Source organism: Eptesicus fuscus, chromosome 2 (assembly GCF_027574615.1).
Source record: "Eptesicus fuscus isolate TK198812 chromosome 2, DD_ASM_mEF_20220401, whole genome shotgun sequence".
NCBI lineage: Eukaryota > Metazoa > Chordata > Mammalia > Chiroptera > Vespertilionidae > Eptesicus > Eptesicus fuscus.
The window spans coordinates 106386997-106411360 of NC_072474.1; the positions used below are offsets into that span (position 1 = coordinate 106386997).

General features: G+C 41.8%; 1 protein-coding gene across 3 annotated transcripts in view; it reads left to right on the forward strand.

The window, feature by feature from the left end:
* The window catches only part of KCNIP4 (potassium voltage-gated channel interacting protein 4), a 404299-nt gene that overhangs the window by 215658 nt on the left and 164277 nt on the right, over positions 1-24364 (forward strand). For 2 of the 3 annotated variants that reach the window (XM_054729845.1, XM_008140183.2), the window contains exon 1: positions 20120-20231. The exons of the other annotated variant lie outside the window; for it this stretch is intronic. In XM_054729845.1, the coding sequence (XP_054585820.1) occupies positions 20120-20231 (112 nt within the window). Of the gene's footprint in view, positions 1-20119; positions 20232-24364 lie in introns of those variants that run through there. 3 annotated transcript variants of the gene reach the window in all.

A 24364-nucleotide genomic window follows, 5' to 3' on the forward strand; every position in this document is an offset into this window, starting at 1 on the left:
TTCTCTCTCATCAGTGTTTCTAACTCTCTATCCCTCTCCCTTTCTCTCTCTCAAAAAATCAATAAAATATATTTTAAAAAAAGAAACACTCTTGTTCTCACTTCTTCTATATTTGAGATTCCCATGCATACTGCCTCCCCTTCCAAGCCAATTACACCCACATTGCAAAAAATGAAGTTAGTTTTTACTTCAGTGGGACTCTATGCATTTACAAGGAATTATCACTCACTATTTTCTTTTTGGCATAAGACTTTCCCTCTCCCCTTCCAACTTCTCTGTTTTCTCTTCCTAACAATTGTTGAGGTTCTTCCTCTTCTATTGTGTTCTCCTGGACTCTCAGCTTGACCCTGCTACCCTCTTGCCTTGGGCAGCCTCCTACATTACAATATTTTGGGCTATAGGCCAAATGTGTTGACTGTCTCTCCAGGATGTTTCCACAGTGATGATCCAATCCTGCAGTGACCTCCATACTAGGTTTACTATTTCCACATGGCCAGATGCATTCCTCCTTATTCTCCCTGATTCATCACTATCCATCAGTTACCTGAGATAGACATTGGGGAGTTACGCTTATACCATTTTATTTCTTATTCAATTAATCACTAAGTCCTGGTCATTTGACCTCTCAAAAATATTTCACTCTTCCCTCTCTACTTTATTGCTAGTAAAATTGACCTAGAACAGGCTTTACCTTCTTTTGTCAGAATATTCTAAGCATAATTGGCCTCACTATCTTCAGGCTTGGATTCCCCTAACCTCCCTTTTTCCCCTACCCCTTAAATTGATGTTTCATATTCCACACTGTAGCCAGAGGAAAATCTGACCATGTCATCCTCCTGCCTAAATTCTTTACAGCTCTTTATGAATTTCCAATGCCTTGGAATGACATATTCAGCCCTCCATGAACTGGCCACTCTATTTCCAACTGCTCCCTGAATTGTACTTTTGACTATTAAAAAAATGTTTTATTGAATTTTTAGGGAGAAAGGAAGGGAGAGGTAGAGAGAAAGGGAAACATCAATGTGAGAGCAGAACATCAATTGGCTGCCTCCTGCATGCCCCTACCCCCAGGGATCGAACCCTCAACCCAGGCAGGTGCCCTGACCAGGAATTGAACCTGCAAGACCTCAATGCACAGGATGGAATGACACCCAACCAACTGAACCACACTGGCCAGGGCTGCACTATTTACTTTTTAGTACTAATTTTCTGATAGTCCCCCAACATAGCATTTGGTTCCAGAACTCCTTATCTTTTCTTAGGCTGTTGCCTCTGCCCAGAATTATTGTCCTGACTTTATTAGCTTGAGTAATTCTTGCTTATTATTGAAGACTGTTATACCACATCTTTCTTATAAATTTTCCTTGAACATGGATATATGGATATATAACTGCTCCCACAAAAGGAATATTCACTTTGATGTAATAAAACAATATTGGCAAGAGCACCAACTCAAGTAGGCAGTAAGGTACATTCTGATCCCATCCCTGCTACTAACCAGTTGTGGGACCTTGGACAAGCCATTGTTCTAAATTTTCTTGTGCCTATAATGACTTTGTTAAGCTAGCAGCTTTCCAAAGTTCTCTCCAACTTTCAGTTCCTGCATTGTTTTTTCACCAGGGACAAAGCATCACAGAGTTGTCAATAAATCAGCACTTAGCACAACTACAAGCCTTATTTATTGATCACTCTTAAGGTAAAGTGGCTTTTATACGAAGTCAAGTCGATATATGTGTTAAATGTGTTCAAAGTAACGGCTTTACATACTTAAGAGAATCAAACCATTAGGTCAGCCTAGCCCCATCTGTGGACAGCGGGGGTGTTTGTTTTGTTTTAGTTTTAGTTTTTCCTTCCCTTGATGAAAGACACCTGGTCTGGGAAGACAGACCTTAGCAGAGGGGAGGGAACATGGATTTTTGAAGCCAAATCTGGATTCAAATTCAAAACTTACTTTGTGTATGATATTAAATAAGTTACATAACCTGTCTAGTTTTCCTCAGTACTAAATTCAAAATAATTACTACTAGAGAACAGCAATAGTCCAAGCACATGTCAAACTCCCGAAAAGTGAGAAAGTGCTCAGTTATCATCACCATCATCATTATCATCACCATCACCATCACACTAACTAGGAGACAGTGATCAGTCAGGTAATGATACTTAAATATTTCATTATGTGGGGGACATTTATATCAGCATCAAGTAACCACAAAATGCTCTAATGTTAGGTTCAGAAGCAACTCAGGATAATGCAACTCTTTTACACATAAGGGACACAAAATCCAGAGAAGTGAAAAGATTTATCTAAATATAATTCTCTAGCAAGTGATACTACAGAGACTTGAACGCCATTCTCTGGATCAAAGTTTAATCCCTACCCTATAGTTTGTGCTTCTCAAACTTTAGCTTGCATCACAGTCATCCAGATATAGTACAGGTCACTGCACCCCACCCCAGAGATTCTGATTTAGCATATCTGTGGTATGCCCAAGAATTGGCTTTTTAAATACTCTCCCAGGTAATGCTGAAGCTGTGCTTTGAGTAGCCCTGCGATGCACAGCTCTGTTCTGAATTGGCTAGGAGCAGTTCTTGGCTTTCTTATACATCTCACTCTCAGGAAGTGACAAAGAGAGAAAGATGAGGCCATAAGGCTTGATTATCCCTACCAAGTTTCATATGGGACACACCACTATCCATGAATGGAGTATGAGCTATCCTTCCATTCTTGCATTTTCCTACCACACTCTTAGACAGGAGCATTAGGTTTCAGGAACATATACTCCCCAGATTGATTTTATAAAAATTGCAGTTTGTTTTGGCTGGCGTGTTTATAGTCGTATTTGGAGCTTGCAGATGTACATTGAAATCTGCAGTGTCTGGGATGAGAAATTGGCTCTGGGCTCCTCATTTACTTCTGTGCAGCTTTTGTACTTCAGTGGTGGGAGAAAATACAGCACAACCAAATGCTAGCTGGAAAGATGACACAGGAAATGCATTGAGGAATTGATCCTTGCCACCAATTTATCTCCTCTGAGAAGAAGGAACTGAATTATATTCTCAATGTTCATTTGTTAAGTAGGCAGCTTAGCACTCCTGGCTCATATTCCCATAAAAACAATCATGCTCTTTGATCTGCATTATGGAATACAGAAGGTTTTAATGTACTTACCTGGAAACCAAATTAATATGTGTAAAATAATTTCATATGAAAAATGTCTTCATCTTGTGGCTAGAAGGCAAGGGTGGTTCAAAGAACAAACCTCTCTGCAATACTGTGTTTCTTGTGGCAGATTAGGTTTGATTTCAGTGCCAACAAATTATGTGCAAAACATAATAATACTTTAAATCTCTGCTACCTTTTCTGCTAAGAGCTGATAATATACACCTCACAGAGGCCTTGCAACAATTCAAGGAAATAATATGTGAAGACTTGCTGCTACCATATCTTGAATGAAGTAGATACTCAGTAAATGACTGTTGTTGATTATTAAGGAGCATGAATTCTCTGACTTCAATCTCTTCACTTCAGCACACATGGTATTCCCTGGTGAAAAAAGTGAAGGGATTGAGAAGTACAGATTGGTAGTTACAAAATACTCACAGGGTGTAAAGTACAGCACAGGGAATAGAGTCAATAATATTTTAATAACTATGTGTTGTGCCGGGTAGATACTGGAAATATCAGGGGAAACATTTTGTAAAATATATGACTGTCTAACCACTATGCTGTACACCTGAAATGAATACAAAATAATATTGAATGTAAACTAATTGGAAAAAAAATAAATCATTTAAATTTATTTTTAAAATCCCGTTGTCCAATTCTGCTCTCCCAGTTCAAACCCAAAATTTATATATCCTAATCAATCTCAGAATAAAAAAAAAAATTAAGAGCTCTTTATTTAAGGACCCACCTACCTTGAAATGCAGACTAATTACCTTTGTTTTAATCACTCACAGTGTTTTTGAGCTTTAATTCCTTGTTACATTTTTAATTTCCTCATATGCAATTTATGAAACAATTTTATAGTGCTTTCTCCTAGAGGACAGTTGGAATTTTTATATCTATTTACATTGTGTTACATTTAAATACAAAAGATTTAATGGTGATGTATATATTTATTAGTGTTAATTAAAGAGAGAACCATGTGTGCTTAGGAATGAGAATGTTTGTTGCTTTAAGTAGATATTTCAACAGCACTCATGTCACCTCAGTACTGGGGATAGTGAATGGTGACAAAAATCCTGCCAAATGGCATTTGGAGGAAAACAAGATAAATGAAGAAAATATATACACTATAGGATAGTTGTAATTGCTAAGAAGAATAAAAAAAAGGATTTAGAAGAGGTAAGGGAGAATTAGGAGTAGAAGAAGGTAATTTTGGATAAGGCAGCCTTCCAGGCTCAATAAGGGCATAATAATAAAACACTGACATTGTCACAGGAGTGAGCCACGTGGAAATCTGGGTAAAGACTGATCCAGGTAGAGGAAACCACAAGTGCAAAGGCCCTGTGGCAGAAGCATGCCTGGGATGATCAAGGCACAATGAGAAGACAGACAGCTTCGGCTAGAGCGAGTGAGTAAGCAAGGAGTAATGAGAGATGAGATAAGAAACTTATCCTACACAACTCATACCCCATTGTAAATGGGTTTTTACTTTTTATTTTTGGAAAAATGAGAGCTGCTGGCAGATTTTAAGCAGAGAAATCACATGATTGGGCCAATGTTTGAAAAGGTTTACTCTGGCTGTATTTTCTATAGAATAGAAAATGGGAAGGCGAGGGCAGAAACTGGGAGACAGTTTAAGAGACAGAATTCAGGAAGGAGAAACAAACAGTGGCTTGGATCAGAGATGTGGTAGTGATGTGCTGAGAACTGGTCAAATTCTGGTTAGTCCTTAGAGCCAGATGGATTTGCTATGATTTGTATGGTAACGAGAGAGCCTCCCACTTGGCATTATAGAATAGATGGCATATTCCCACCTGGAGAACTTGCCATTCTGCGTCAGGTGGAGGTGGGGAGAGTCGACTGAGCAAAAGCATTTGATTTTACGTTGCCGTAAACAAATGTTCACATGCCACTGATACTCAGTTCTGTTTTACTGCCTTCCTTACTAATGACGGTGTCCTGAAGGTGGAGATGAATGTTCTGGGGATATTAAGTCACCCATTCTAGTAGATTCCAGCTTGTGATGTGCCTGCCTTGTGTCCACCTTGTCTCTGACTAGTGTACTGTGCAGTCACTTAACTTAGTGCTTCTTGTTGCAAACCTACATGCAGCGATTTGTTCATCTCTTATAACTAATTTCACAAATAATCTCAAGTTTCAACTAAAGTGGATAAATGGTTTTGTTTGTTTGTTTGTCTATTTGTTTGTTCTCTGGAAGCTTGAACATCACCCAGGATTCTTTCCCTCTCTAGCTTTCCTGTTAATCAGTTCCAAGTATCTGGAGATTCCATTACCTCTGTATCTCTCACATCCTTCCAAATCTCTTTAGCTATTAGGCCACATTCCTAATTTCTCTCTCACTTGGATTTCTGGAACAGCCTCTCAATTTGTCTCTTTCCCTGTAGTTCAGCCACACTCACCTCCCAATCAGTTCTCTACACAATAATAACAGTGATCTTTCTAAAGAACACATTTGATGCTCTTGTGGTTCTATTTACATCCTTCCAGGTTCCCTAGTCCTCTCAAGGTTAAACAAACTCCTGTAGTACGTTTAAAGAGCCTGCGTCATCTGTGTCCTACTTACCTTAAATGCCTCATATCTTGAAACACAATTTTTGGCCGTTCAGTCCATTCACTCTATGCTGTTCCTGTCCCTTTCTCCTCAGGGCACTGAGCTCTTGGCCATGTTTCAGATGTTTCACTTACTGTTCTCTCTTCCAAAGATATATTCTCCCCATCTTTGTCTCACCCTGCTCATCCATAAGTTCTCAGCTTAGATGATAATTTTTTTTCCTAGCAAACCTGTACAATTTTAAGTGTAAGTTAAATATCCACCAATCTAATGAGCCCACAGGATGAACCAGCATTGGTTTCACTGAAATAATTAATAACTGCCTGCTTACTTCTCTGCAGTTTCCATTGTACTGTGGGCTCCAAGAGAGCAGGAGCTAGCTCACTTGTACATATGTGCCCCAATTTTGGGCACATACTGGACACTCAGTGATACTTGTAGATTTGTCTTGGATTGAATGGAAAAGCATAGAATCACAGTTGAAAATCCCTTCAAGCATTACCTTTCCCCTTTCACCACTACAATACACACACATATGCACACATATGTACTTTCAATATCCCCAAACTAATTTGTGCTAGGGTTAATTTGGAAAATTACTGGATTTCTACATTTAACACAATGGTAATCCTCTCTTTGCAGCCCTTTCTTCTCTTAATTCACTCCAAAGTCTCCTTAGATCTCTTATCACACTTGCTCTGGCACACTTAGCTCCTCTTGCTCCTAGAATTCCTTGCTCCGTTTCTCTCTCTGAATATTCTCTTACCTGACTATTTCACTCACTTCACCACTTCAACTATCACCTTTATCTAGATAAATCTAATATTTGTATCTCTAGCTCTGGCCTCTCAGCCAAGGTCTAACTTTATAATTTCTAAGTCATGAACTAAGCATCTTTGTGCATTCCCTGCTTGTGTTACTCAAACACAACTCTATAAAAAGTTCAGTTACCTGCACCTCCCTGCATGTTCCTACTTCCAATTTCATCCAGGGGTGACATGGAGTGGCTGTCCGGACCCTCAAGAGTTTCCTTTCTCCTAAACAAACCACAGACCATTAAGTGACTCTCCAATGCTCTTTATGTGACCTGTCTCCTGGCTATAATTGGTGGATATAACAGAGGTATTTGCCTGGCTCAAGGTGGGCCGGCCAAGCAGTAATGCATTTTTTGAAGTTTGAACTTTGCAGATAGATAGATGGCATGCTCAAGAGTGCCTAGAGATGAGTCACCTCAAGGGCAGCCCTCTCCAGCAGAGGTCCGCACACCACTATGTGGGCCACTCAGAGCAGCTTTCTTTCTGGTCCTTCCGACATCTTGATTATTCAGTTCATCAAAATCATTCGTTATCCTTTCACCCTTTCAATACAGTCCTACCACCTTTTTTTATTTTTTCACTAGTCAGAGAGAGTAAAATGTTGACAAAACAAGCCTCAGGTTTCACAATCAGCTTATCTTGGATGCCTCCTATCCTTGGTCTCTGCTTTATACTCTCCTGCCAGGTTTACCTCTGCATCTCTACCACTGTCTGTGCCCATCCCTTTCTGCCCACTGACACGACCTCTGGCAAAAACTCCTGCAGCAGCCTACTCACTGGTCTTCCTGTCTCTGGTCTCTTTCTTTTTCTTTCATTGTGCTTTTGCTCTTATTATTACCAGAGGAACCCCCACACTCCTATGCAAACAGGACACTGCTATGATCATGTCACTCCACTGCCCAGAAACACTTATTAGGTCCTCTATATTCAACTCTCTTATAGATACTTTGTGCCTCTTCATTATCTGCCCTCCCCCCAATTCCCAGTCTGATGATTTCTCTCTCGAGCCCACTGTACTAGAAGTTGAAGTTACTTAGTAATCTCTGATTATGATCATTGCTGGGCCAATTCATATAATTTCAATTCCCTGCACAAGAAAAGAACCTTATCATATGCCATTCATTCATTCATTCATTCAACAAATAGTTATTAAAAGCCTCTAATTGCCCAGCACTCTTCTAGATGCTGAGATTATATGGCAAATAAGATTCATAATGGGCTTACAGAAGTGTTATATGCAAGTGGAAAGAATAGGAAGTGAATGCAATAACAAAGATATAAAGAAAAATAAGTTCAGGGAGAGGAGTGAGTCTTATGAAGAGAATAAAAGAGCAATTTGATAGATTTATGGGCAGTGGTGATAGAAGACAGAATATTTCTGAATGGGTGACTAAGGAAGCCCTCTCTGAAGCCAGCATTTGAATCTAAAACTGAGTGATGAGAGTAAGCCAGACATAAGAAGGAAACAGCCTTGAGGGAAAGAGCCTTCCACATGGAAGAATCAAGAAGCACAACGGGTTTAGGCAGGATAATCTTGGTTTATTCAAAAAACTAAAAGACCATGTGGTGAGAGAACTGTGATTTTGGAGGGCATTTTGTGTGGGGGGGAGGGGGAGAGGAGGGTTAGAGGATGAAATTGATTTCAGTAAGATCAAAGAAAGGCCAATACTTGGTAAAGTTACCCCCAAAGGAAGAAACAACTACTGGAAATCTAGAAGCAGGGAAGTTATATGAAAAATGTACTCTTTCATCTATAAAGATTAATATAAATGAATTGAAGATCAATATAAAGATTAATATTGTGCAAAAAAAAACAAAACAAAAAAAAAAAAACACAGACCATGGGATGTGAGAGTGAAACCAGGAAGTTCAGATCAATGTTAGTGAGAATTATGCAGAGAGAGGTGATATTTTCAAGGTGAAGCCCATTGAATTGGATGGAATTGAGGGGTCTCGTATTTTAACATATAGTAGACACTTAACACATGGGTATAGATTCATTGAAGGAATGCTTGAACCACTACTCATGGTCAAACACAGACTCTGTGAAGCATTTCTGATGGACCTCAGCCCTCCTACGTCCCTGATCCTCTCACTACTCTGAGCGCCCACTGCACCTTAAACACACTTCCTCACGGACACCCGTATTCTTCCTGGATTTAGTGATTTATAGGCATTCCTTCCTTAACTCCCCTTCTGGGCTGTGAGCTTCTTCATGGTAGGGAACCCCCACACTCCTTGCCTATCTTGCATGGCACATACTCGGTGTCAAATCATTTGAAGAATGAATGAAGAAATGCACGAGTGAAGTGAGAGGGAAATGATGTGAAGGTCACAGTCCTCAGATAAAGCAATGGTTCCTGAGCTACAGCATCTGAAGTCTGAGGGTCTTTCCACAAAGATTGAATGATGTCACAGCTCCGTTAGTTTGCGCTCTGTCTTGGTTGGAAGACCAGAACTAATTGAGAGACTGGGGGTGGCTATGTGTCAAAGAACCGAGCCCTTTCAGACCATGTGAGGCTGGCTTTGTGAATGAGGACAGGTTCATGGTCACATCTGAGGAACAGCAGTTGTGTCTTAACCATTTTGAATTCCACTTTCTTCCATTATCAAATGCGTGTAGTAATAGAAATAGTTCAGAGATGGCTGGTGAAGAAATAATAATAATTAGTCTTGCAAGGAAAGCACTCACTTTGTACTCTGCAATGCCCTGAAGGCTTTAGCTGTACTGTGTATTAACCCCTTTATTGCTCCTGACAATAAGAGTAGGTACGCATTTTTATTATTCTCATTTTATAAATCGCCAATGTAAAGCATTTACCACAGCACCCGACACAGAAAACGCATTCTGTGAAGTCCTAGGGAAGAAAAAAAAAAAAAAATCCAGATATGGAGCCAGAACACCTGGTCCTAAAACCCAGTTTTGCTGCTGTTCATGACCTTGGATAAGGCAAACTCTCATAACCTCAATGCTCTCATTTTTAAAATAAACTGATACAGGGAATAAGTGAGGCAAAGTCTGCAAAAGTGCAAACACGTGTAAAATTACAACAAAATCCTGGATAAATGCAGGCATTTGGAAAGTGTTTGAGTTGCTCTTTTAACTCAAGTATGTAAGATACCAGCCCATTTAAAGGCAGTGTTCTTAGGAGAAAGCCCCTCATTTTCCACAGTCTTTTTACTGCCATGAATCAGTCTTTCTGAGACATGATCTGTGATTTTCTCCAGTTCAGAGCACTAACAACTTTAACTAAAAATGAAAACCTTGGTAGCTGATGATCTTACTTCAGTCCTAATCTTACCCACCCTGCAGTGTCTCGGCCAGCTACTGAGAATGTTGCCTGCGAGTGTCTTTTCTCTGCTTAGGAAGCACCTCCTGCTCCATTAATTTATGTGACCCTCCCGGAAATTCTGTAAAGAGCAACATTATCGCAGTCCATCCATTCCAGGGTTCTACTTTCTGTAACTCTAAGTTTAGTGCTGGGTTCAGGAAACCCCTTCTGTATCTAACTGCTTCCAACGGCTAAAATGAAAGTACAGTGCCCCTCTGTCTCCTCATTAGCCTACATCTTCTAAAATGTTTGATGTTCCTTTTTAATATTTTAAAATGTACTGTCTTCAGAGTCCTTTCTTAGAAAAAATTGGAAGTTCAGAGCTAAGAGGGCCAATTAAAGTTGCCCTTTCCTTTTCAAAGACAAAGTCCTTTTTCCCTATATTAAACACAAACGTTTACACTCATGCAAATACATTGCAAGTGGTTTGCTCCTATAAATTAGATTCTATCTTTTGGGTTAAATTTAGAATAGCCTTTTTTTTTTTTTTTTTATCTAAAGGAGTGTCTACTGTTACAAGTAAATTGTATGTCACTAGAGGTCCAGTGCACAAGATTTGTGCACTCGGGGAGGGGGAGTCCTGCAGCCCGGCCTGTGCTCTCTTGCAGTCTTGGAGCCCTCGGGGGATGTCTGACTGATGGCTTAGGCCCACTCCCTAAGCCAGCAGTCAGACATCCTTAGTACTGCTGTAGATGCAGGAGAGGCTCCCACCATCGCTGCTGCGCTCGCCAGGCATGAGCCCGGCTTCTGGCTGTGCGGCGCTCCCCCTCTGGGAGCGCACTGACCACCAGGGGGCAGCTCCTATACTGAGCGTCTGCCCCCTGGTGGTCAGTGCATGTCATAGTGACCAGTCATTCTGCTGTTTGGTTGATTTGCATATTAGCCTTTTATTATATAGGATAACTGTGTGTTGGGCAGACTAATGCTCCCCCTCCCCCGCCACCAAAGGCATCCAAGTCCTAATCCCCTGACCTGTGGAAATGCTGGTTTACATGGAAAGGGTAATTAAACTTGCAGATGGAATTAAGGTTGCCAACCAGCTTACCTTAAAATATGGAGATGATCCTGAATTATCCAGGCAGACACGATAAATCACAAGGATCTTTGAAAGAAAGAGGCACAAAGGTCAGGTTCAGAATAATGCCTGAGGAAGACTCAACTGGCCACTGCTGGCATTGGAGGTGGAGGTGGCCACTAGCCAAGGAATGTGGACAGGTTCTAGAACTGCAAAAAGCAAAAAAAAAACAAAACAGATTACTTCCTAAGCCTCCTAATGGAGCACAGTCCTGCCAACACCTCAGAGACCCACTTCAGACTTCTGACCTCCAGAGCAGTAAGATAAGAAATTTTGTGTTGTTTTAATCACCAACTTTGTTGTAATTTGTTACAGCAGCAATAAAAAACTAATACAGCATTTCAGTAATTTTCTTGAAATAATAGCGTTTCAAGAAAACTGGTGATTTCTAGCAGGAGTCAATCAAGCTAAAACATTGATTGACAGCAAGTTCTGGGAAATATGTAATTCTCAGAAACCATTCCCTTTCTAGCTCTCTTTTTGGAGATCAAAGAAATGGTCTTCGTGATAACTGTGTGTGTATGTCGCGTGTGCTTATACTTAAATCAAGGACCATTTAAACTTAAAAAACAAAATTCTAGAGTTTGGTGTCTGAGAAAAGAGAGAGAGAGAGAGAGAGAGAGAGAGAGAGAGAGAGAGAGAGAGAGAGAAATAAGGGGGCTTTAGAAGTGTTCTCAGAGAAGGATCTTGAGAACTCTACAAATATTTTTTTCCACATAGTCCTTAGAGCACTTTATACAGACATGATCCAGATAATCATTCAGAGTCTTTGGAGATCTGGAATGCATTTAAGTCTAGACCTGTTGAGCTCTCTTTCCGAAGTGCTGCTGTGTGACAGGAAATGAGCCAATGCAGCTCTGAGAATGCCCAGGTCAATCTACGGGAATCCTGTGCCTAAGAACTGAGAGAACAAGCTGAGGAAGTGATGATCTGGGACAGCAGGGTCCTGCCCCAAGTGAGCGGGAAGGAGTCACCAGAGCCTAGGAATAGACATTGAAGGCAGGGCCCTTGGGCTGGCTAGAGCTAGTGCAACATTCATGGAAATGCCATTGGTCACACTTTTAAACCTGCTCTATTTCTGAGGTCATTGGGAGCTACTGCTGAGAAAGTGGAATTGATGAGCTACTACGCATGTCTAGTTAAAAGAAACCCAGAGACTATGGACCGAGGAGGTGGGACTAATTCAGGGAGAAATAATTCCTTGCTCATCTCTTTTCAATAGCCTTTTAAAATCATATTTTAGATCTCTTCTCCCTGGCAGTGTCTGAGAATCCCACAGGCAGAAAACAGGCTGAATTCAGCTTGAATCTGTCAAGGTGGCTGGCACAGAGAATCACTTATCTCTTCTCCCTCTCATTTTTTTCTCCCCCTTTTCTTCCACTCTTCTCTTTTTACTTCAACTTCCCTCCTTTCTCCCACTTCTCTTCTGAGTCCCTCCTTCCCCACATCTCATTTCTTGACCTTGCTCCAGTAAAGAACTTGCTACTAAACATTTACATTTCAGTAGAGGTTAAGACCCTACCACTTGCTACCTTTCTGGATATCATTTGCATTTTAAATCTTGTTTCTCTTTGTTTAGTGGGGCCACAATAAAAACAAAACAAAACAAAAATACTGATCTTTACAAATACCTCCCCAGGGATGTAAAAACAACTCTTGAGTGAGAATTTCTGTGGTTAAATTTCAACTCTTTGACTTCTACCAATTGTCTGGGAGGAAAAACTTTTCCTCTATCCTCTTATGTTCAGTAACTGGGACCTGCAATTTATACTAACAAAAGTCAGATGAACAGGAGAAAAGATATACAATTTGATTAATACTTATGTGCATGAAAGTTCAAAGAAAAGAAGTGAAATTCAAAGAAGCAAACTCTGGAGCTTATATGTCATTTTAACAACAAAGAAAGGGAGTTTGAATTTTAAGGGATGATAACTTGGAAAAGTGACTAGGAAATATATGGGGGAAACTAATAGAAGATAAGGGTTATTTTAGCTATGGTTGTTTATGCAGACTTAACCTTGGTGCTGCCTCTCTATCTCTGGTGATAGGAGCTGTTCCCTGATTCCTGGCACAGGGTGGAGGGTGGGGAGGCATGTTCACAAAGGGAAATGTGTGCTCTGCTTTTAGTTAGATAAAAAGAGGGCAGAGAACTCTTCCTGCATCTGCAAACTTTCAATCACCTTTAGCTCAACACAATTCTTATGCCAAAATGGCATATTTTGGATTGTTCTATTCTGTTCCCTTTCAATGTTGGGTGAGGCACTTAAGTTTTTATATTTCAGTGACCTCATCTGTAAAAGGGGGTTAAAAATATTGCCAACCCTATCAGGATGTTGTGATGATTCAGTGACATCATTGATGTGATGCATATTATACACCATCTATCACATAGTAATGACTTAAAATTATTGCAATCCTCATCCTATATAATAAAGAGGTAATATGCAAATTGACCATCACTCCAACACACAAGATGTCCGCCCCAATGTGGTCAAAGATGGCCACCCCCATGTGGACACAAGATGGCTACCACAAGATGGCCAGCAGGGGAAGGAAGTTGTGGGCTATCAGGCCAGCAGGACAAGGCAGTTAGCGGTGACCAGGCCAGCAGAGGAGGGCAGTTGGGGGCAGCCAGGCCTGCAGGGGAGGACAGTTGTGGGGGTACCCAGGCCTGCAGGGGAGGGCAGTTCGGGGGGGCCAGGCCTGCAGGGGAAGGCAGTTGGGGGGGACCAGGCTGGCAAGGGAGGGCAGTTAGGGGTGACTGGGCCAACAGGGGAGGGCAGTTGCGAGTGACTAGGCCTGCAGGGGAGAGCAGTTGGGGGGGGGGGAACCAGGCCTGCAGGGGAGGGCAGTTTGGGGTGACCAGACCTGCAGGGGAGGGCAGTTAGGGGCAATCAGGCAAACAGGGGAGCAGTTAGGCATCAATCAGGCCGGCAGGTGAGTGGTTAGGGGGTGATCAGGCTTGCAGGAAGAAGCGGTTAGGGGCAATCAGGAGGGCAGGCAGGTGAGCAGTTGGGAGCCAGTGGTCCTGGATTGTGAGAGGGATGTCTTACTGCCCATTTAGGCCCGATCCCGAAAGGATCGGGCCTAAGTGGGCAGTCGAAATCCCTCAAGGGGTCCTAGATTGGAGAGGGCGCAGGCTGGGCTGAGGGACACACACCCCCATGCACAAATTTTGTGCACTGGGCCTCTAGTTATAATATAATAAAGATAATAATAATTATGATTATCTTTTGTAATCACCACCCTAAGGCCAGCTCATTAGAGTGGTATGTGACAGACACTTTTCATAGAGAGGGCACATGAAAAGGGTCATGATATGTGAGCCCAGATGTTCTGACATATTAAATTGGGGAACCCAAGAATCCACTCAGTTTAGGCATGAGGGTCCAGGAAAAGGAAATTAGAGCAGGAAAACAAACAAAACACTTAACCCATAGGGAAATAATATATTCTTATGACATTTTCTAGCTGTATTTCCAAATCATCTATTAGTTTGTTTATATTAAGATCACATACTGCACATGCTTGGATCATAAAATACAGGATAACTCTTTTCAAGATACATTAGGTGCAATGTTGCAGAAAGTTTCCTAAAGTGGAAGGCATTCTCCCACCATCACCATCACCATCATATCATTGATTCAATTGGACCACTCACACCAGAAAGTGAATGCTGAATTGTTTAATGGGCAACCATATTCATATTTTAAAGAAATCCTTTCCAGATGCATTTACTAATCTTTCAGAATGAGCCCTGAAGCTAAGTGAGACAGCTTGAATCCTGTCGTGTTTGAGTGGAAAGCTTGTCAAAAAAACACTGAGAGATCTCTCCAATTATTTGAGAAACCCTAAGATAAAGAGATGTGCTATCCTTTAGGTTACAAGAAAGGGTTGGGGGTAGAATAGAGGGCACCAGAAGGCGAAAAAATCCTAAAACTAGAAGAGACACCAAAGGTCACATGCCAACCTTGTCCACATTACTTGCTCTATCCTCTTCTCAGTTATTTTTCAAAACCTAGATTAGGCTTCTCTTTTCAATGGGGCCTTCTAGATGATGCCAATTACATTGATGTCTTGCTTCTCTTAGCTCCTAGTGACTGAGAGTAGAAAATGTTTCTTTTAGAAATAATTTTTTTAACTTTTTAATTTGTTATCCTGATTTCTCCTGTAGTTAATAATTCAAAAACAATGAAGAACTATGGACTCAAACTAATATTGTTCATTTTCCAAATCCTGTGATTGACAAATCAGTTTTCTGTACCTCTTTTAAGCATCTGTAAAATAAAACAATTGTATTATTTAATATTTAAATGACCTCTAAAGATTTATACAAATATAAACTAATAACCTTAAATATAAATTTGACTTAACTAGTTTTTACATGCATTGTTGTTCCATCTATATTTTTTAGAGACAATATGTAGATAGGTAAATCTATCTAACTTTAACAGTTTTCTCTTAACTTTATTAGTGAACTAGGGGCCCAGTGCACGAATCCGTGCACCTTGAAAGGAAGGGTGAGCCACAAAACTACGGTGGGCACAGGGGCAGGTCTCGGCACATCCTCTGCATCCCCGCCCAGCCCCTCCCGCTGAGCCCCGGTCCCCTGTCCGCTTCCACATGCTGACAGCACTGGACCCGCTCGCACCTGCTGATGGCACGGAGCCATTGGGGTCGGCACCAGCAGTGGGTGCGAGCAGTGGGATTGCCCCTCAGGAGCAGAGGGAGGTGGAGAAGCCCTCAGGGGCGATTCGGGGGGGCAGCCACTGCTCGCACCTGCTGACGACACCGAGCAATCGGACCAGTGCCGGGTCCCGGCAGTGGGTGCGAGTGGCAGCTCCGGTACTGGCAGCGGGTGTGAGCGGGGCCATTGTCGGCAGGGGGTCAAGTGGTGGCTGCTGGCCCTGATGGCCCCTCAGGAGCAGGGGAAGGTGGAGAAGCCCTCAGGAGCGATCAGGGCCAGCAGCGGGTGTGAGCTCTGGGTAGGACCATAGCATGTGGGAGCAAAGAATTTTCAGTAACCACCAGAGGCTCACCCTGGTGACAGTGACTGATGCCCTGCCTTGGTCTGGTGCCCCGCTCACCTGCTCCACCATCCTTCCATGGCAGATACCCGCCATGTTCCATGCTCTGCCACCTATTGCCGATGCCCGCCATGTTCAGCACGTACCCCCTGGTGGTCAGCGCACATCATAGCGACAGTTGTTTGGTTGTTCCTTCGTTACATCTATTTGCATATTAGGGTTTTATATAGAGAGATATATGTAAAGATTTTAGAATAGTGCTTGGCATTTATAAGTTCTCCCCAAATGTTAGCAGCTATTATTTTTGGAGTAAATCAGATACAAATCTTGATTGTGCCCCTTATTAAATGTGACTTTGTGGAAATAATTTAATCTCAGTGATCCTTGGTTTTTATTTTTCTTTGAAATAGGGATAATAACACCTAACTCTGTTTTGCGGTAAGACTGAATGAGTTTATACAAGGAAAGTACAGAATAGACTTAGAGATAAATGGGAAGGAAATGTTAGTTTATCTCTTTGGTATTCCTTTCCTTTGGAATAAAAGGGTGATCTTGGGAAGGAGGACAGCCAGGGTATATTTTAATACAACAAATAGGGGTGGAGTTTGCAAATTATTGCAACTAAGTGATAGAGCTGCCATCTGAAATTATTTTTGTTAAGTAATATGCAGGCAACTATTTCCCAAAATGTCGCTAGAAAAACACTCCTGTCCAGTTCTCCGCCATTTCTCTCAAGTTCTCAGATGACGTGCGAAATTATTTGACGGTACTATTGCCTTACAAAATCCTGCTTTGGGGACAGCATATGAAAGAGCCGGCAGTGTCCTTTGGGAGCCAGGAGATCCTGTAAGTGGAGGCAACAGAAAAGCAGTGGTAAAGGGAAGTCAATAGGTGGGGAAGGGCTGAGGCACCAACACTGTCAGCTGGTGGATCCTGTACTAATTCCATTGTCCCGAAGGGAAGTCCTGCCTAGAATCAACAAAATCATATCTGTAGGTATTTATGTGACTTTCAAGAATGGTTAGAGTTTCTCTCCTGGAAAATGGATGTGGCAATTTTTAAATACTTTGCCTAACCCTGTGAATCAAGAGATCAATTGAAAAATAGTCATTGAAATCTGTTGAGGGGTATTAAGGAAGAAGAATAAATTCGGGAATCCGACTAAGGAATGTTTGAATTCAGGAACAATTACTTTCTAGCCCTGTGACCTTGGTCAAGTCACTTAATTCCATACCTTTGTTTTTTGGGTTTTTTTCAACTCTAAAGTGGTATTGTGTATGATTAAAAGAGACAGAGTTGACTTGACCTAATTAATTTCTGTTACTTTCTCATTAAAGTTTTGACTTCCTCTAGCTTTATGTGGGCAGGAATTTCAGAGAATGGTTACTTAAGACATGTATTTTCCCATCAACTATTGAGAACTGCTTCCCGAAGCCTCACTGGCTTGTGGACATAATCCTAAACCGCAAACAACATATTCAGATGGACAGGGGGTTGGGCAGATTGATAGAAAGGTATCTCCCATTAGTAAATTACCCAAAATGAAAAGCACCATTATAAGAGCCAACATGGCGGTCTAAGTGTTTTTCTGGGGTGTGTGTGTGGGGGGGGGGGACGGCGGGGACGGTGGGGGTTGCCTTTAGACTGGATTGATGGGGAACTCTTCATGGGGAGAAGACAAGAACTGGACCTAGGGTCAGGGAGGAGTGTCAGGACCAGGGAAGAGCAAAGTCACTTCATCCATCTCAGCCCAGCCAAGCCTCGAAAGAGCTAGCAAATCTGTCACAAAACCCACAACTCCCATGTGCTGAGCAAGCGGACACCAGGGGCTGGGCACAGCTCTCCACATCTTAGTTACTATCACATCAACCATGAGAAGGAGGCAGCCACATTCTCATCTTGACCTTAGAAAACAGAGACTCAGAAATGGAGTGGTTTCTCCAAACTCACACAGCAAGCAAGTGACAGAACTAGGTAAAGTGACAGAACCCCACAGCTTGTGTCTGATGTAAAACTACTGATAATGATAAAAGCTACCATTAGTGACGGTGGCCTCCTCCGTGCAGTATTTTCCTTCTTACCCCCACCCACCTTTCACTAGGTGCATCTGGTTCTCTCTTCTTGTGCTTCCAGAGTTCCCTGCAAAGCCTTGCCTTCAAGTGCTGGTGTCTTTATTGAGCACATTCAGTTTAATACCCGCCTTCTCTATTAACCTGTAAGTCCCCAAAGGATAGGTTTGGGCAGTATTTGCCATTCTGTCATTCATGTACCATTCATAGCTCATAGTAGTAGCTTAACAATGTTAATGAAGAACTGAATGAATGAATACATGCCTATTGTCTACTAAGTGATGTGCCCACAAATTTGGCACATAAGTTAATATCTCCTATAAAATGAGCTGTGGGGCCTGGCTGGTGTGGCTCAGTGGTTGAGCATAGACCTATGAACCAGGAGGTCACAGTTCAATTCCCAGTCAGGGCATATGCCCCAGTTGTGGGCTCGGTCCCCAGTGTGGGGCATGCAGGAGACAGCCAATCAATGATTCTCATTCATCATTAATGTTTCCATCTCACTCTCCTACCTCTTGGAAATCAATAAGAATATATTTTTTAAAAATTAATTTTAAAAAATGAGCTGGAGGGCTGTTAGTTGTTGATAAATAGTTCTAATATTGATGGGCACAAAGTCAAGGCTCAGTAAATATTAACTATTATTATGAATATTGAATTACCATAATTCTCTTTAAATGGAGAAATTTAAATAAAACATTAACGCATTATAATTGCAACTTTGCAGAATAAAAACTGCTTTCAGGGAAGTGTCTTGCAGAAAGTTACACAGCAAGAAAATAGCAAAACCAGGCAATGCCCCTCAGGGCCTAAGATATTACTCATACACCCTTTGCTTCACAGTCAGTTCCAGGGGCTACAGTCCTTCCCACACAGGATGCCCCGTTGATTCTCTTCAATGGGGGTGGGCGTCAGCAGAGTGGAGGGAACCGCAGGGCAGCCTGAGGAAGCCAGTATGGTCCTGGCACAGCCCAGAGTCACGACCACGCCTGAGCTGCTTGCCTGGTTTAGAATCAAATATGTTGTGGGGTCCTTTGAGGCAGCACAGCCCTCGCCTCCCTGAGAATCACCTAGTTTCCAGGTTAAGAACACAAACTCCACGGTCCTCTGCATCAGACTAAAACAGTGTCTTTACCAAGCACCCGGTGATATTGATCATCAGGGAAGTTGGTGAAACTTTGGAGACAAGACCTCAAAGGATGCTAGTGGTACTCACTCTCCAGGGGGCAGTTACTGAACACCAGTGTTCTCACGGGGCTCCGCTCGCCCCCGCCCCCCTCCATCCATGCAAGTTTGTAAGTACAAGGGCTAAGTCAGTCTCCCTGTGTGTCAGCGACGACCACAACAGTCACAGTGGAGTCGCAGGTGGGAGGCGGCGTGGATGCTCACCTTTGACAAAGCCACTGAATCATGGATGCTTTGGCTCCTGCACTTTTCTCCCTAGGAAAACTGCCTCCGGGCTTCCACAGGGGCTTTCAGAAAAGGGTCTAGTCACCAGCCCCTGAAACTGATTTTCCCTAGCATCCCAAGAGGTGGGCTGAGCTCTCTCGCAGTGCGAGCTCTGGGAAGAGAGAGCAGCTGCTATAAGGCAGAAAGGGGACATCCGCCAGCTTCCCAGGCAGCAAACTAGAGCGCAGACAGCCCTGCCCAGCCCCGCGGCGCTATTCAGCGTGGGGGCCTCGCTGTGATCTTGGGGCAAGTTTCCTGGGAGTGTCCCTCCTCTCCACCCACACAGCAAAGTCTCCCGTTTTCCAACAGATGTCTCTTTGGCAGCTCTGAAGTCCAAGTACACGCTGGATGCAGCGCAGAGTCCGGCGCGCGCTGTGGTTGGGGGACCCCAGCAGGCAAATGCCAGCATCAGCATGAGAGGCTGGTCTTCAGCCCAGGTCGGTGCTCAGCCCGGGGGCCCGCTGCCTGGCCCGGTGCATCTGAGAAGAGCTGCTCACTTTGCCCCCTCAGGAGTCTTTGTTCCAAGCCAGACATTGCTGGGATTCTCGCTTTAACTCCCTCCACTCCAAAGGGGTCCGTCCGGAGGCTGGGATGCTCTGCCCTCTCAAAGGATGCTGACCCTGGAGTGGGAGTCGGAAGGACTGCAAACAGTGGGTATTGTTGTGATTATATGTGCATCTCTGAAGCTGCTCCATTTGCTGGGACTGATTGATTTTTCGGAAGGTAAAGTGGTCGCTCCCAGTGTGTGCCCTTGGTTTATCTGGTTCAGAAGTGGATACAGACCCTGCAGAAGTTGAGGCTGAATAACCAGTGTGAAAGTTTTAAAATATGCATGCTTGCCTTTGAGCAATTCATTGCTGTTCACCCAGATATTCGACACTGGGAGGGGAGGGGTTTGGAACCATTATCTTTCTCTTTGCAACCTCTTTGCGTTTAGGGTGATGTTGTGGGTTAAATATAAATAACAGAAGTAAGGATTCTATTTGGGGATGATAAAACAGGTTGTGCTTTTGGTTGTCAAGTTCACGTTTGCTACCACTCCTTGATGTCATTAGTAATTCCATCCTATACCCTAATTTGTGAGTGAAATACCTGTGTGTGCTTCATTAGTTAGGAGGTGGGGGGTGGAGCTGGGTTGTTGATTATGCTATAAAATGCATAAGCTTTTGGATTAAAATTGAGTTCCTTGGTGCTGGCAAAAACGTGTTTTGGATGCTTAATTTGCAAAAGTGTTTCCTTTAACATTTCCCAGTGAGCCACTTTGCTTATGTGTCTGAGAACAAAACACCCAGGACAGCATTGTTGCTACCAATAAATATTTTATCCACCTAATATTACTACCAAAATCAACCTTATTATGCAAAGATGAGAAAATAAAAAAAGTTGGTTAACTTTGCTTTAACAATGAGTGTGTGTGTGAAATACACATGACATAATTTTCTACTGAAATAATATACTTTGAATCATTTCAACTTCTATCATGTGATGTCAATTTCGTCCACATTCTCTTTTCTCTCAGGTGAAAGATTGGAGTTCTTAAACATGTCCTAATATTTCTTCCCAGTAAGGATATGATCTTTTATTGCCAAGTTATTTATGAATATTCGCTTCTCACGTTGTGTGTAATGCTGGAAGTTGATGGCAATATTTAAGCCTGCCTGTGCTATAGTCTTTCTAAGATTACATCATCCCAAAACCACATCCAGTACACATGTTTCTGGTAATATGTTAGTAATGATCAATGTATCTTATCTTCATAAAGTCCTTTATTTTTTCTACAAAGTGGTTTTATTAGGTTCTGTTTAGACCAGTAGAAGAATATAATAAGCTCTCATGTAATTTTCATACCTTTTTTTTTAAGAATTCTCTGTCAGATTCTGTTTAGGCATACATCAGAATAATATTGTAATGGGATTTAAAAAGGCTCAGAAGTTAGTTTTTTGCTTTACTCACATTGCACAGTAATTTTATTTGATCCCTGGAAGGAGAACACTGCATAGCTAACTTATCCAAGTGCTAAACAATAATCTGCATTATTTTGAGATTTCTGCCTTAATGCATTAATGTTGGTGTCAGAAGAAAATACAGATCCAATAACTTTAATTTTTATAAGTGGGATAATTTGCTTCTGTTTAACTTTATCACTGTATTAGTTTTTGTCCTCTGGACTCGGTTGAGGCATAGCCCCCAACTTTAGTGCATTATACTCAGGGTGGCTTGGATTCAGAGCTAGATGAGGTGGGCTGGACAGGAGAACCACCATGGAGGTCTGTGAGGAAAGTAACTTCCATAGCACCATGGAGTTACGTGGGAAAGTTAAATTTCATAGCACTGTGGGGGAGCACACAGTTCTTCATTGCCAATGCTGATGATGTAGAAACTTAAAGTTGAATGCCCTAAGTTTAAGAACCCTACCATTGACTCAGCTTTTCTTCTTTAAGTCCTGTTTCATGTCACTTAAACTTGAAGGTTTTTAGATGAAAACTTCTAGTATGAGTTCCAACAATCTGAAAAGTAGGTTTCCCCAACTAGAAGCACAGAATTTTAAGCTAGACTGAAACATCTCTATTGGGATGGGTATCCATATTCATATTTAAATAATATCCATATTCATGTATGAACCTATATTTCTATACACACACATATATGTAGATGTACATACATATTTATAGATATTATGTAAAATGTCCAGAAAGCTAGGCAAACTGGATTCAATGTATAAGCCTTGATCATGCTAAAATACAAGGATGCAGGTTATACAATATTTGAGGTATAACCCACATTTACTTGACAAATGAGTACTTTTTTGTTCAGAAGTACATGTTAGAAAACGGTGGTCTAGTCCAACTTTCTCATTTGACATAGGAGATAATTGCAACCTAGACAGGTTAACCGATTTATCAGAAGGCAAAGTAACTGGGAGCAGAGACAGAACCAAAACCAAGGGCTCCTGAACCTTATATGCTTTTCCTACTACAATACACTTTTCGTTTATTCCTCTTCCCTAATATTGAAAAGATAATTCATGAGAACTTACATGAAAACTTAGTGAAGTCTTGAATTCCTGAACTGCCCGCTGACACCCTATGAGATATTTGAAGGAAATGCATTCATAGGAAATAAGGTCACATAATAGCCACTTAATTTCTACAAATCTTTGACCCCAACCCAAGTATGGGAGCCAAGCATGGCATGTAAGCTAGTTAAGCCAGATCACCAGGTCACCAATTGTTATCATAGAGAGAGGATTAGAACAAAAGTAAGCCAGTAGACTTCTGACCTCCTTTTCTCTAAAGTACACTGATATTTTGACCATCTGTGACTCATATTTAATGGCAATGAATGGCCAGTCCAAGTAGAATCCAATTATGAGACTAATAAGATATGAGAACTCTGGCCTGGGCCCCTGTCTGTGTTTTATCCAATCAGAAACAGAACTTAGACTTTTTGATCACCAGCCAAGTGTAGGAACAAGAAAAAGGGCAGATAAATAGCAAACTACAAACTATTAGATTATGAGGTTCTTCATCCTTTCTACCTATAAAAGATAAAGTGACCAATAAGATCCGTCTTGATGTAGATTGCTCAACTTTTCACTGAGACTACACTGCATACAAAGTACAGCTCAGAATAAGACCAGGGAATCAGCCATTCCTTTTGGTGGAGAAGTGAAGAAGATGTGGCCCAGAGCAGAAACCTGAGCTTCTTTTAAACAACATTGAACTTGTATTTCCTTAGAAAGCAATACTTTTTCACTGGTAATACTATAGAGTGTTTTCCCCAGTGTGACTCCTTGCATGGATTAACTTAGAAAATACTTCTGAGTCTATATGAATGAGAGGGCCCACCTTAGTGTTGGGACGAAGCACTGTTGCCTTAGTATTATCGTTTGCAATGGCTAGTGAGAATTAGCTATGGATAGAAGGAGTTAAGAGAAGCATTTCTGCTCTTACCTAAATTAGATTCCAATTTTGATAAGACCCTATTTAAAACACAATTCTCCTTCAAATGAAATTCAAGGTTTAAGAAGCAAAAGCAATTTATAAAAAGGATTAAAATGACTAATGGGATTTTAATATAATGATTGTAGGTTTTACACATATCGGAGTATTCATAAGGGAAACAGGAAGAATACTCACAAGATTAATCTCATTTCACAGTTTAGCATGTATTGTATGTCTTATTGAATTTTAAATATGCACAGGGTTCTCTGTTAGGCATTGACTGAGAGAGTTGCAAGATGAATATTAAAGGAATGTACCCTCCATCAGCTTTCATGCTAGTGAGGGATACTAATTACCAAGTAAGACAGAAGGAGTAAGTGCTGGGCATAAGTCAGAGAAATGGCCTGCAGAGACACAGATGGAGTGGTGCACACTGGGAGGGGCTCAAGGGAAAGCTTCACTGAGAAGAAGCAGTTGTATGGGACATTGCGGTATGTGAACGATTTCCTGAATTGGAGAGTGAGGAGAGAGCATGCTCGGCTAAGCAAAGAGCTTGGGTTGCGACCCGGAGTTTTTGTGGATAAGGGCAGTAGCTTGTAGCACCTGGGAATGGGACTGTTGAAATGGGAGATGTGGCTGAATGGCTCACTTAGGATGCAATGTGGCAGACCAGTGTTAGGTGGGTCCACCTGGGAGTATGTGAAGACCAGTTCAGAATACGTGAGTGGAAAGCATATCCAGTTATGCTTCTAGGACAATTCAGGGGAGAGACCAGGGCAAACATCCATAGATTACCCTCCTCAATAAAATACTTAGTGTAAAGGGGCAGTTTCCATGTCCCCCCAGAATTCATGTTTAACATAATATCCTTGGCCTGCACCTGTTCTAAAATGGCATAACAGTGTTTTATGT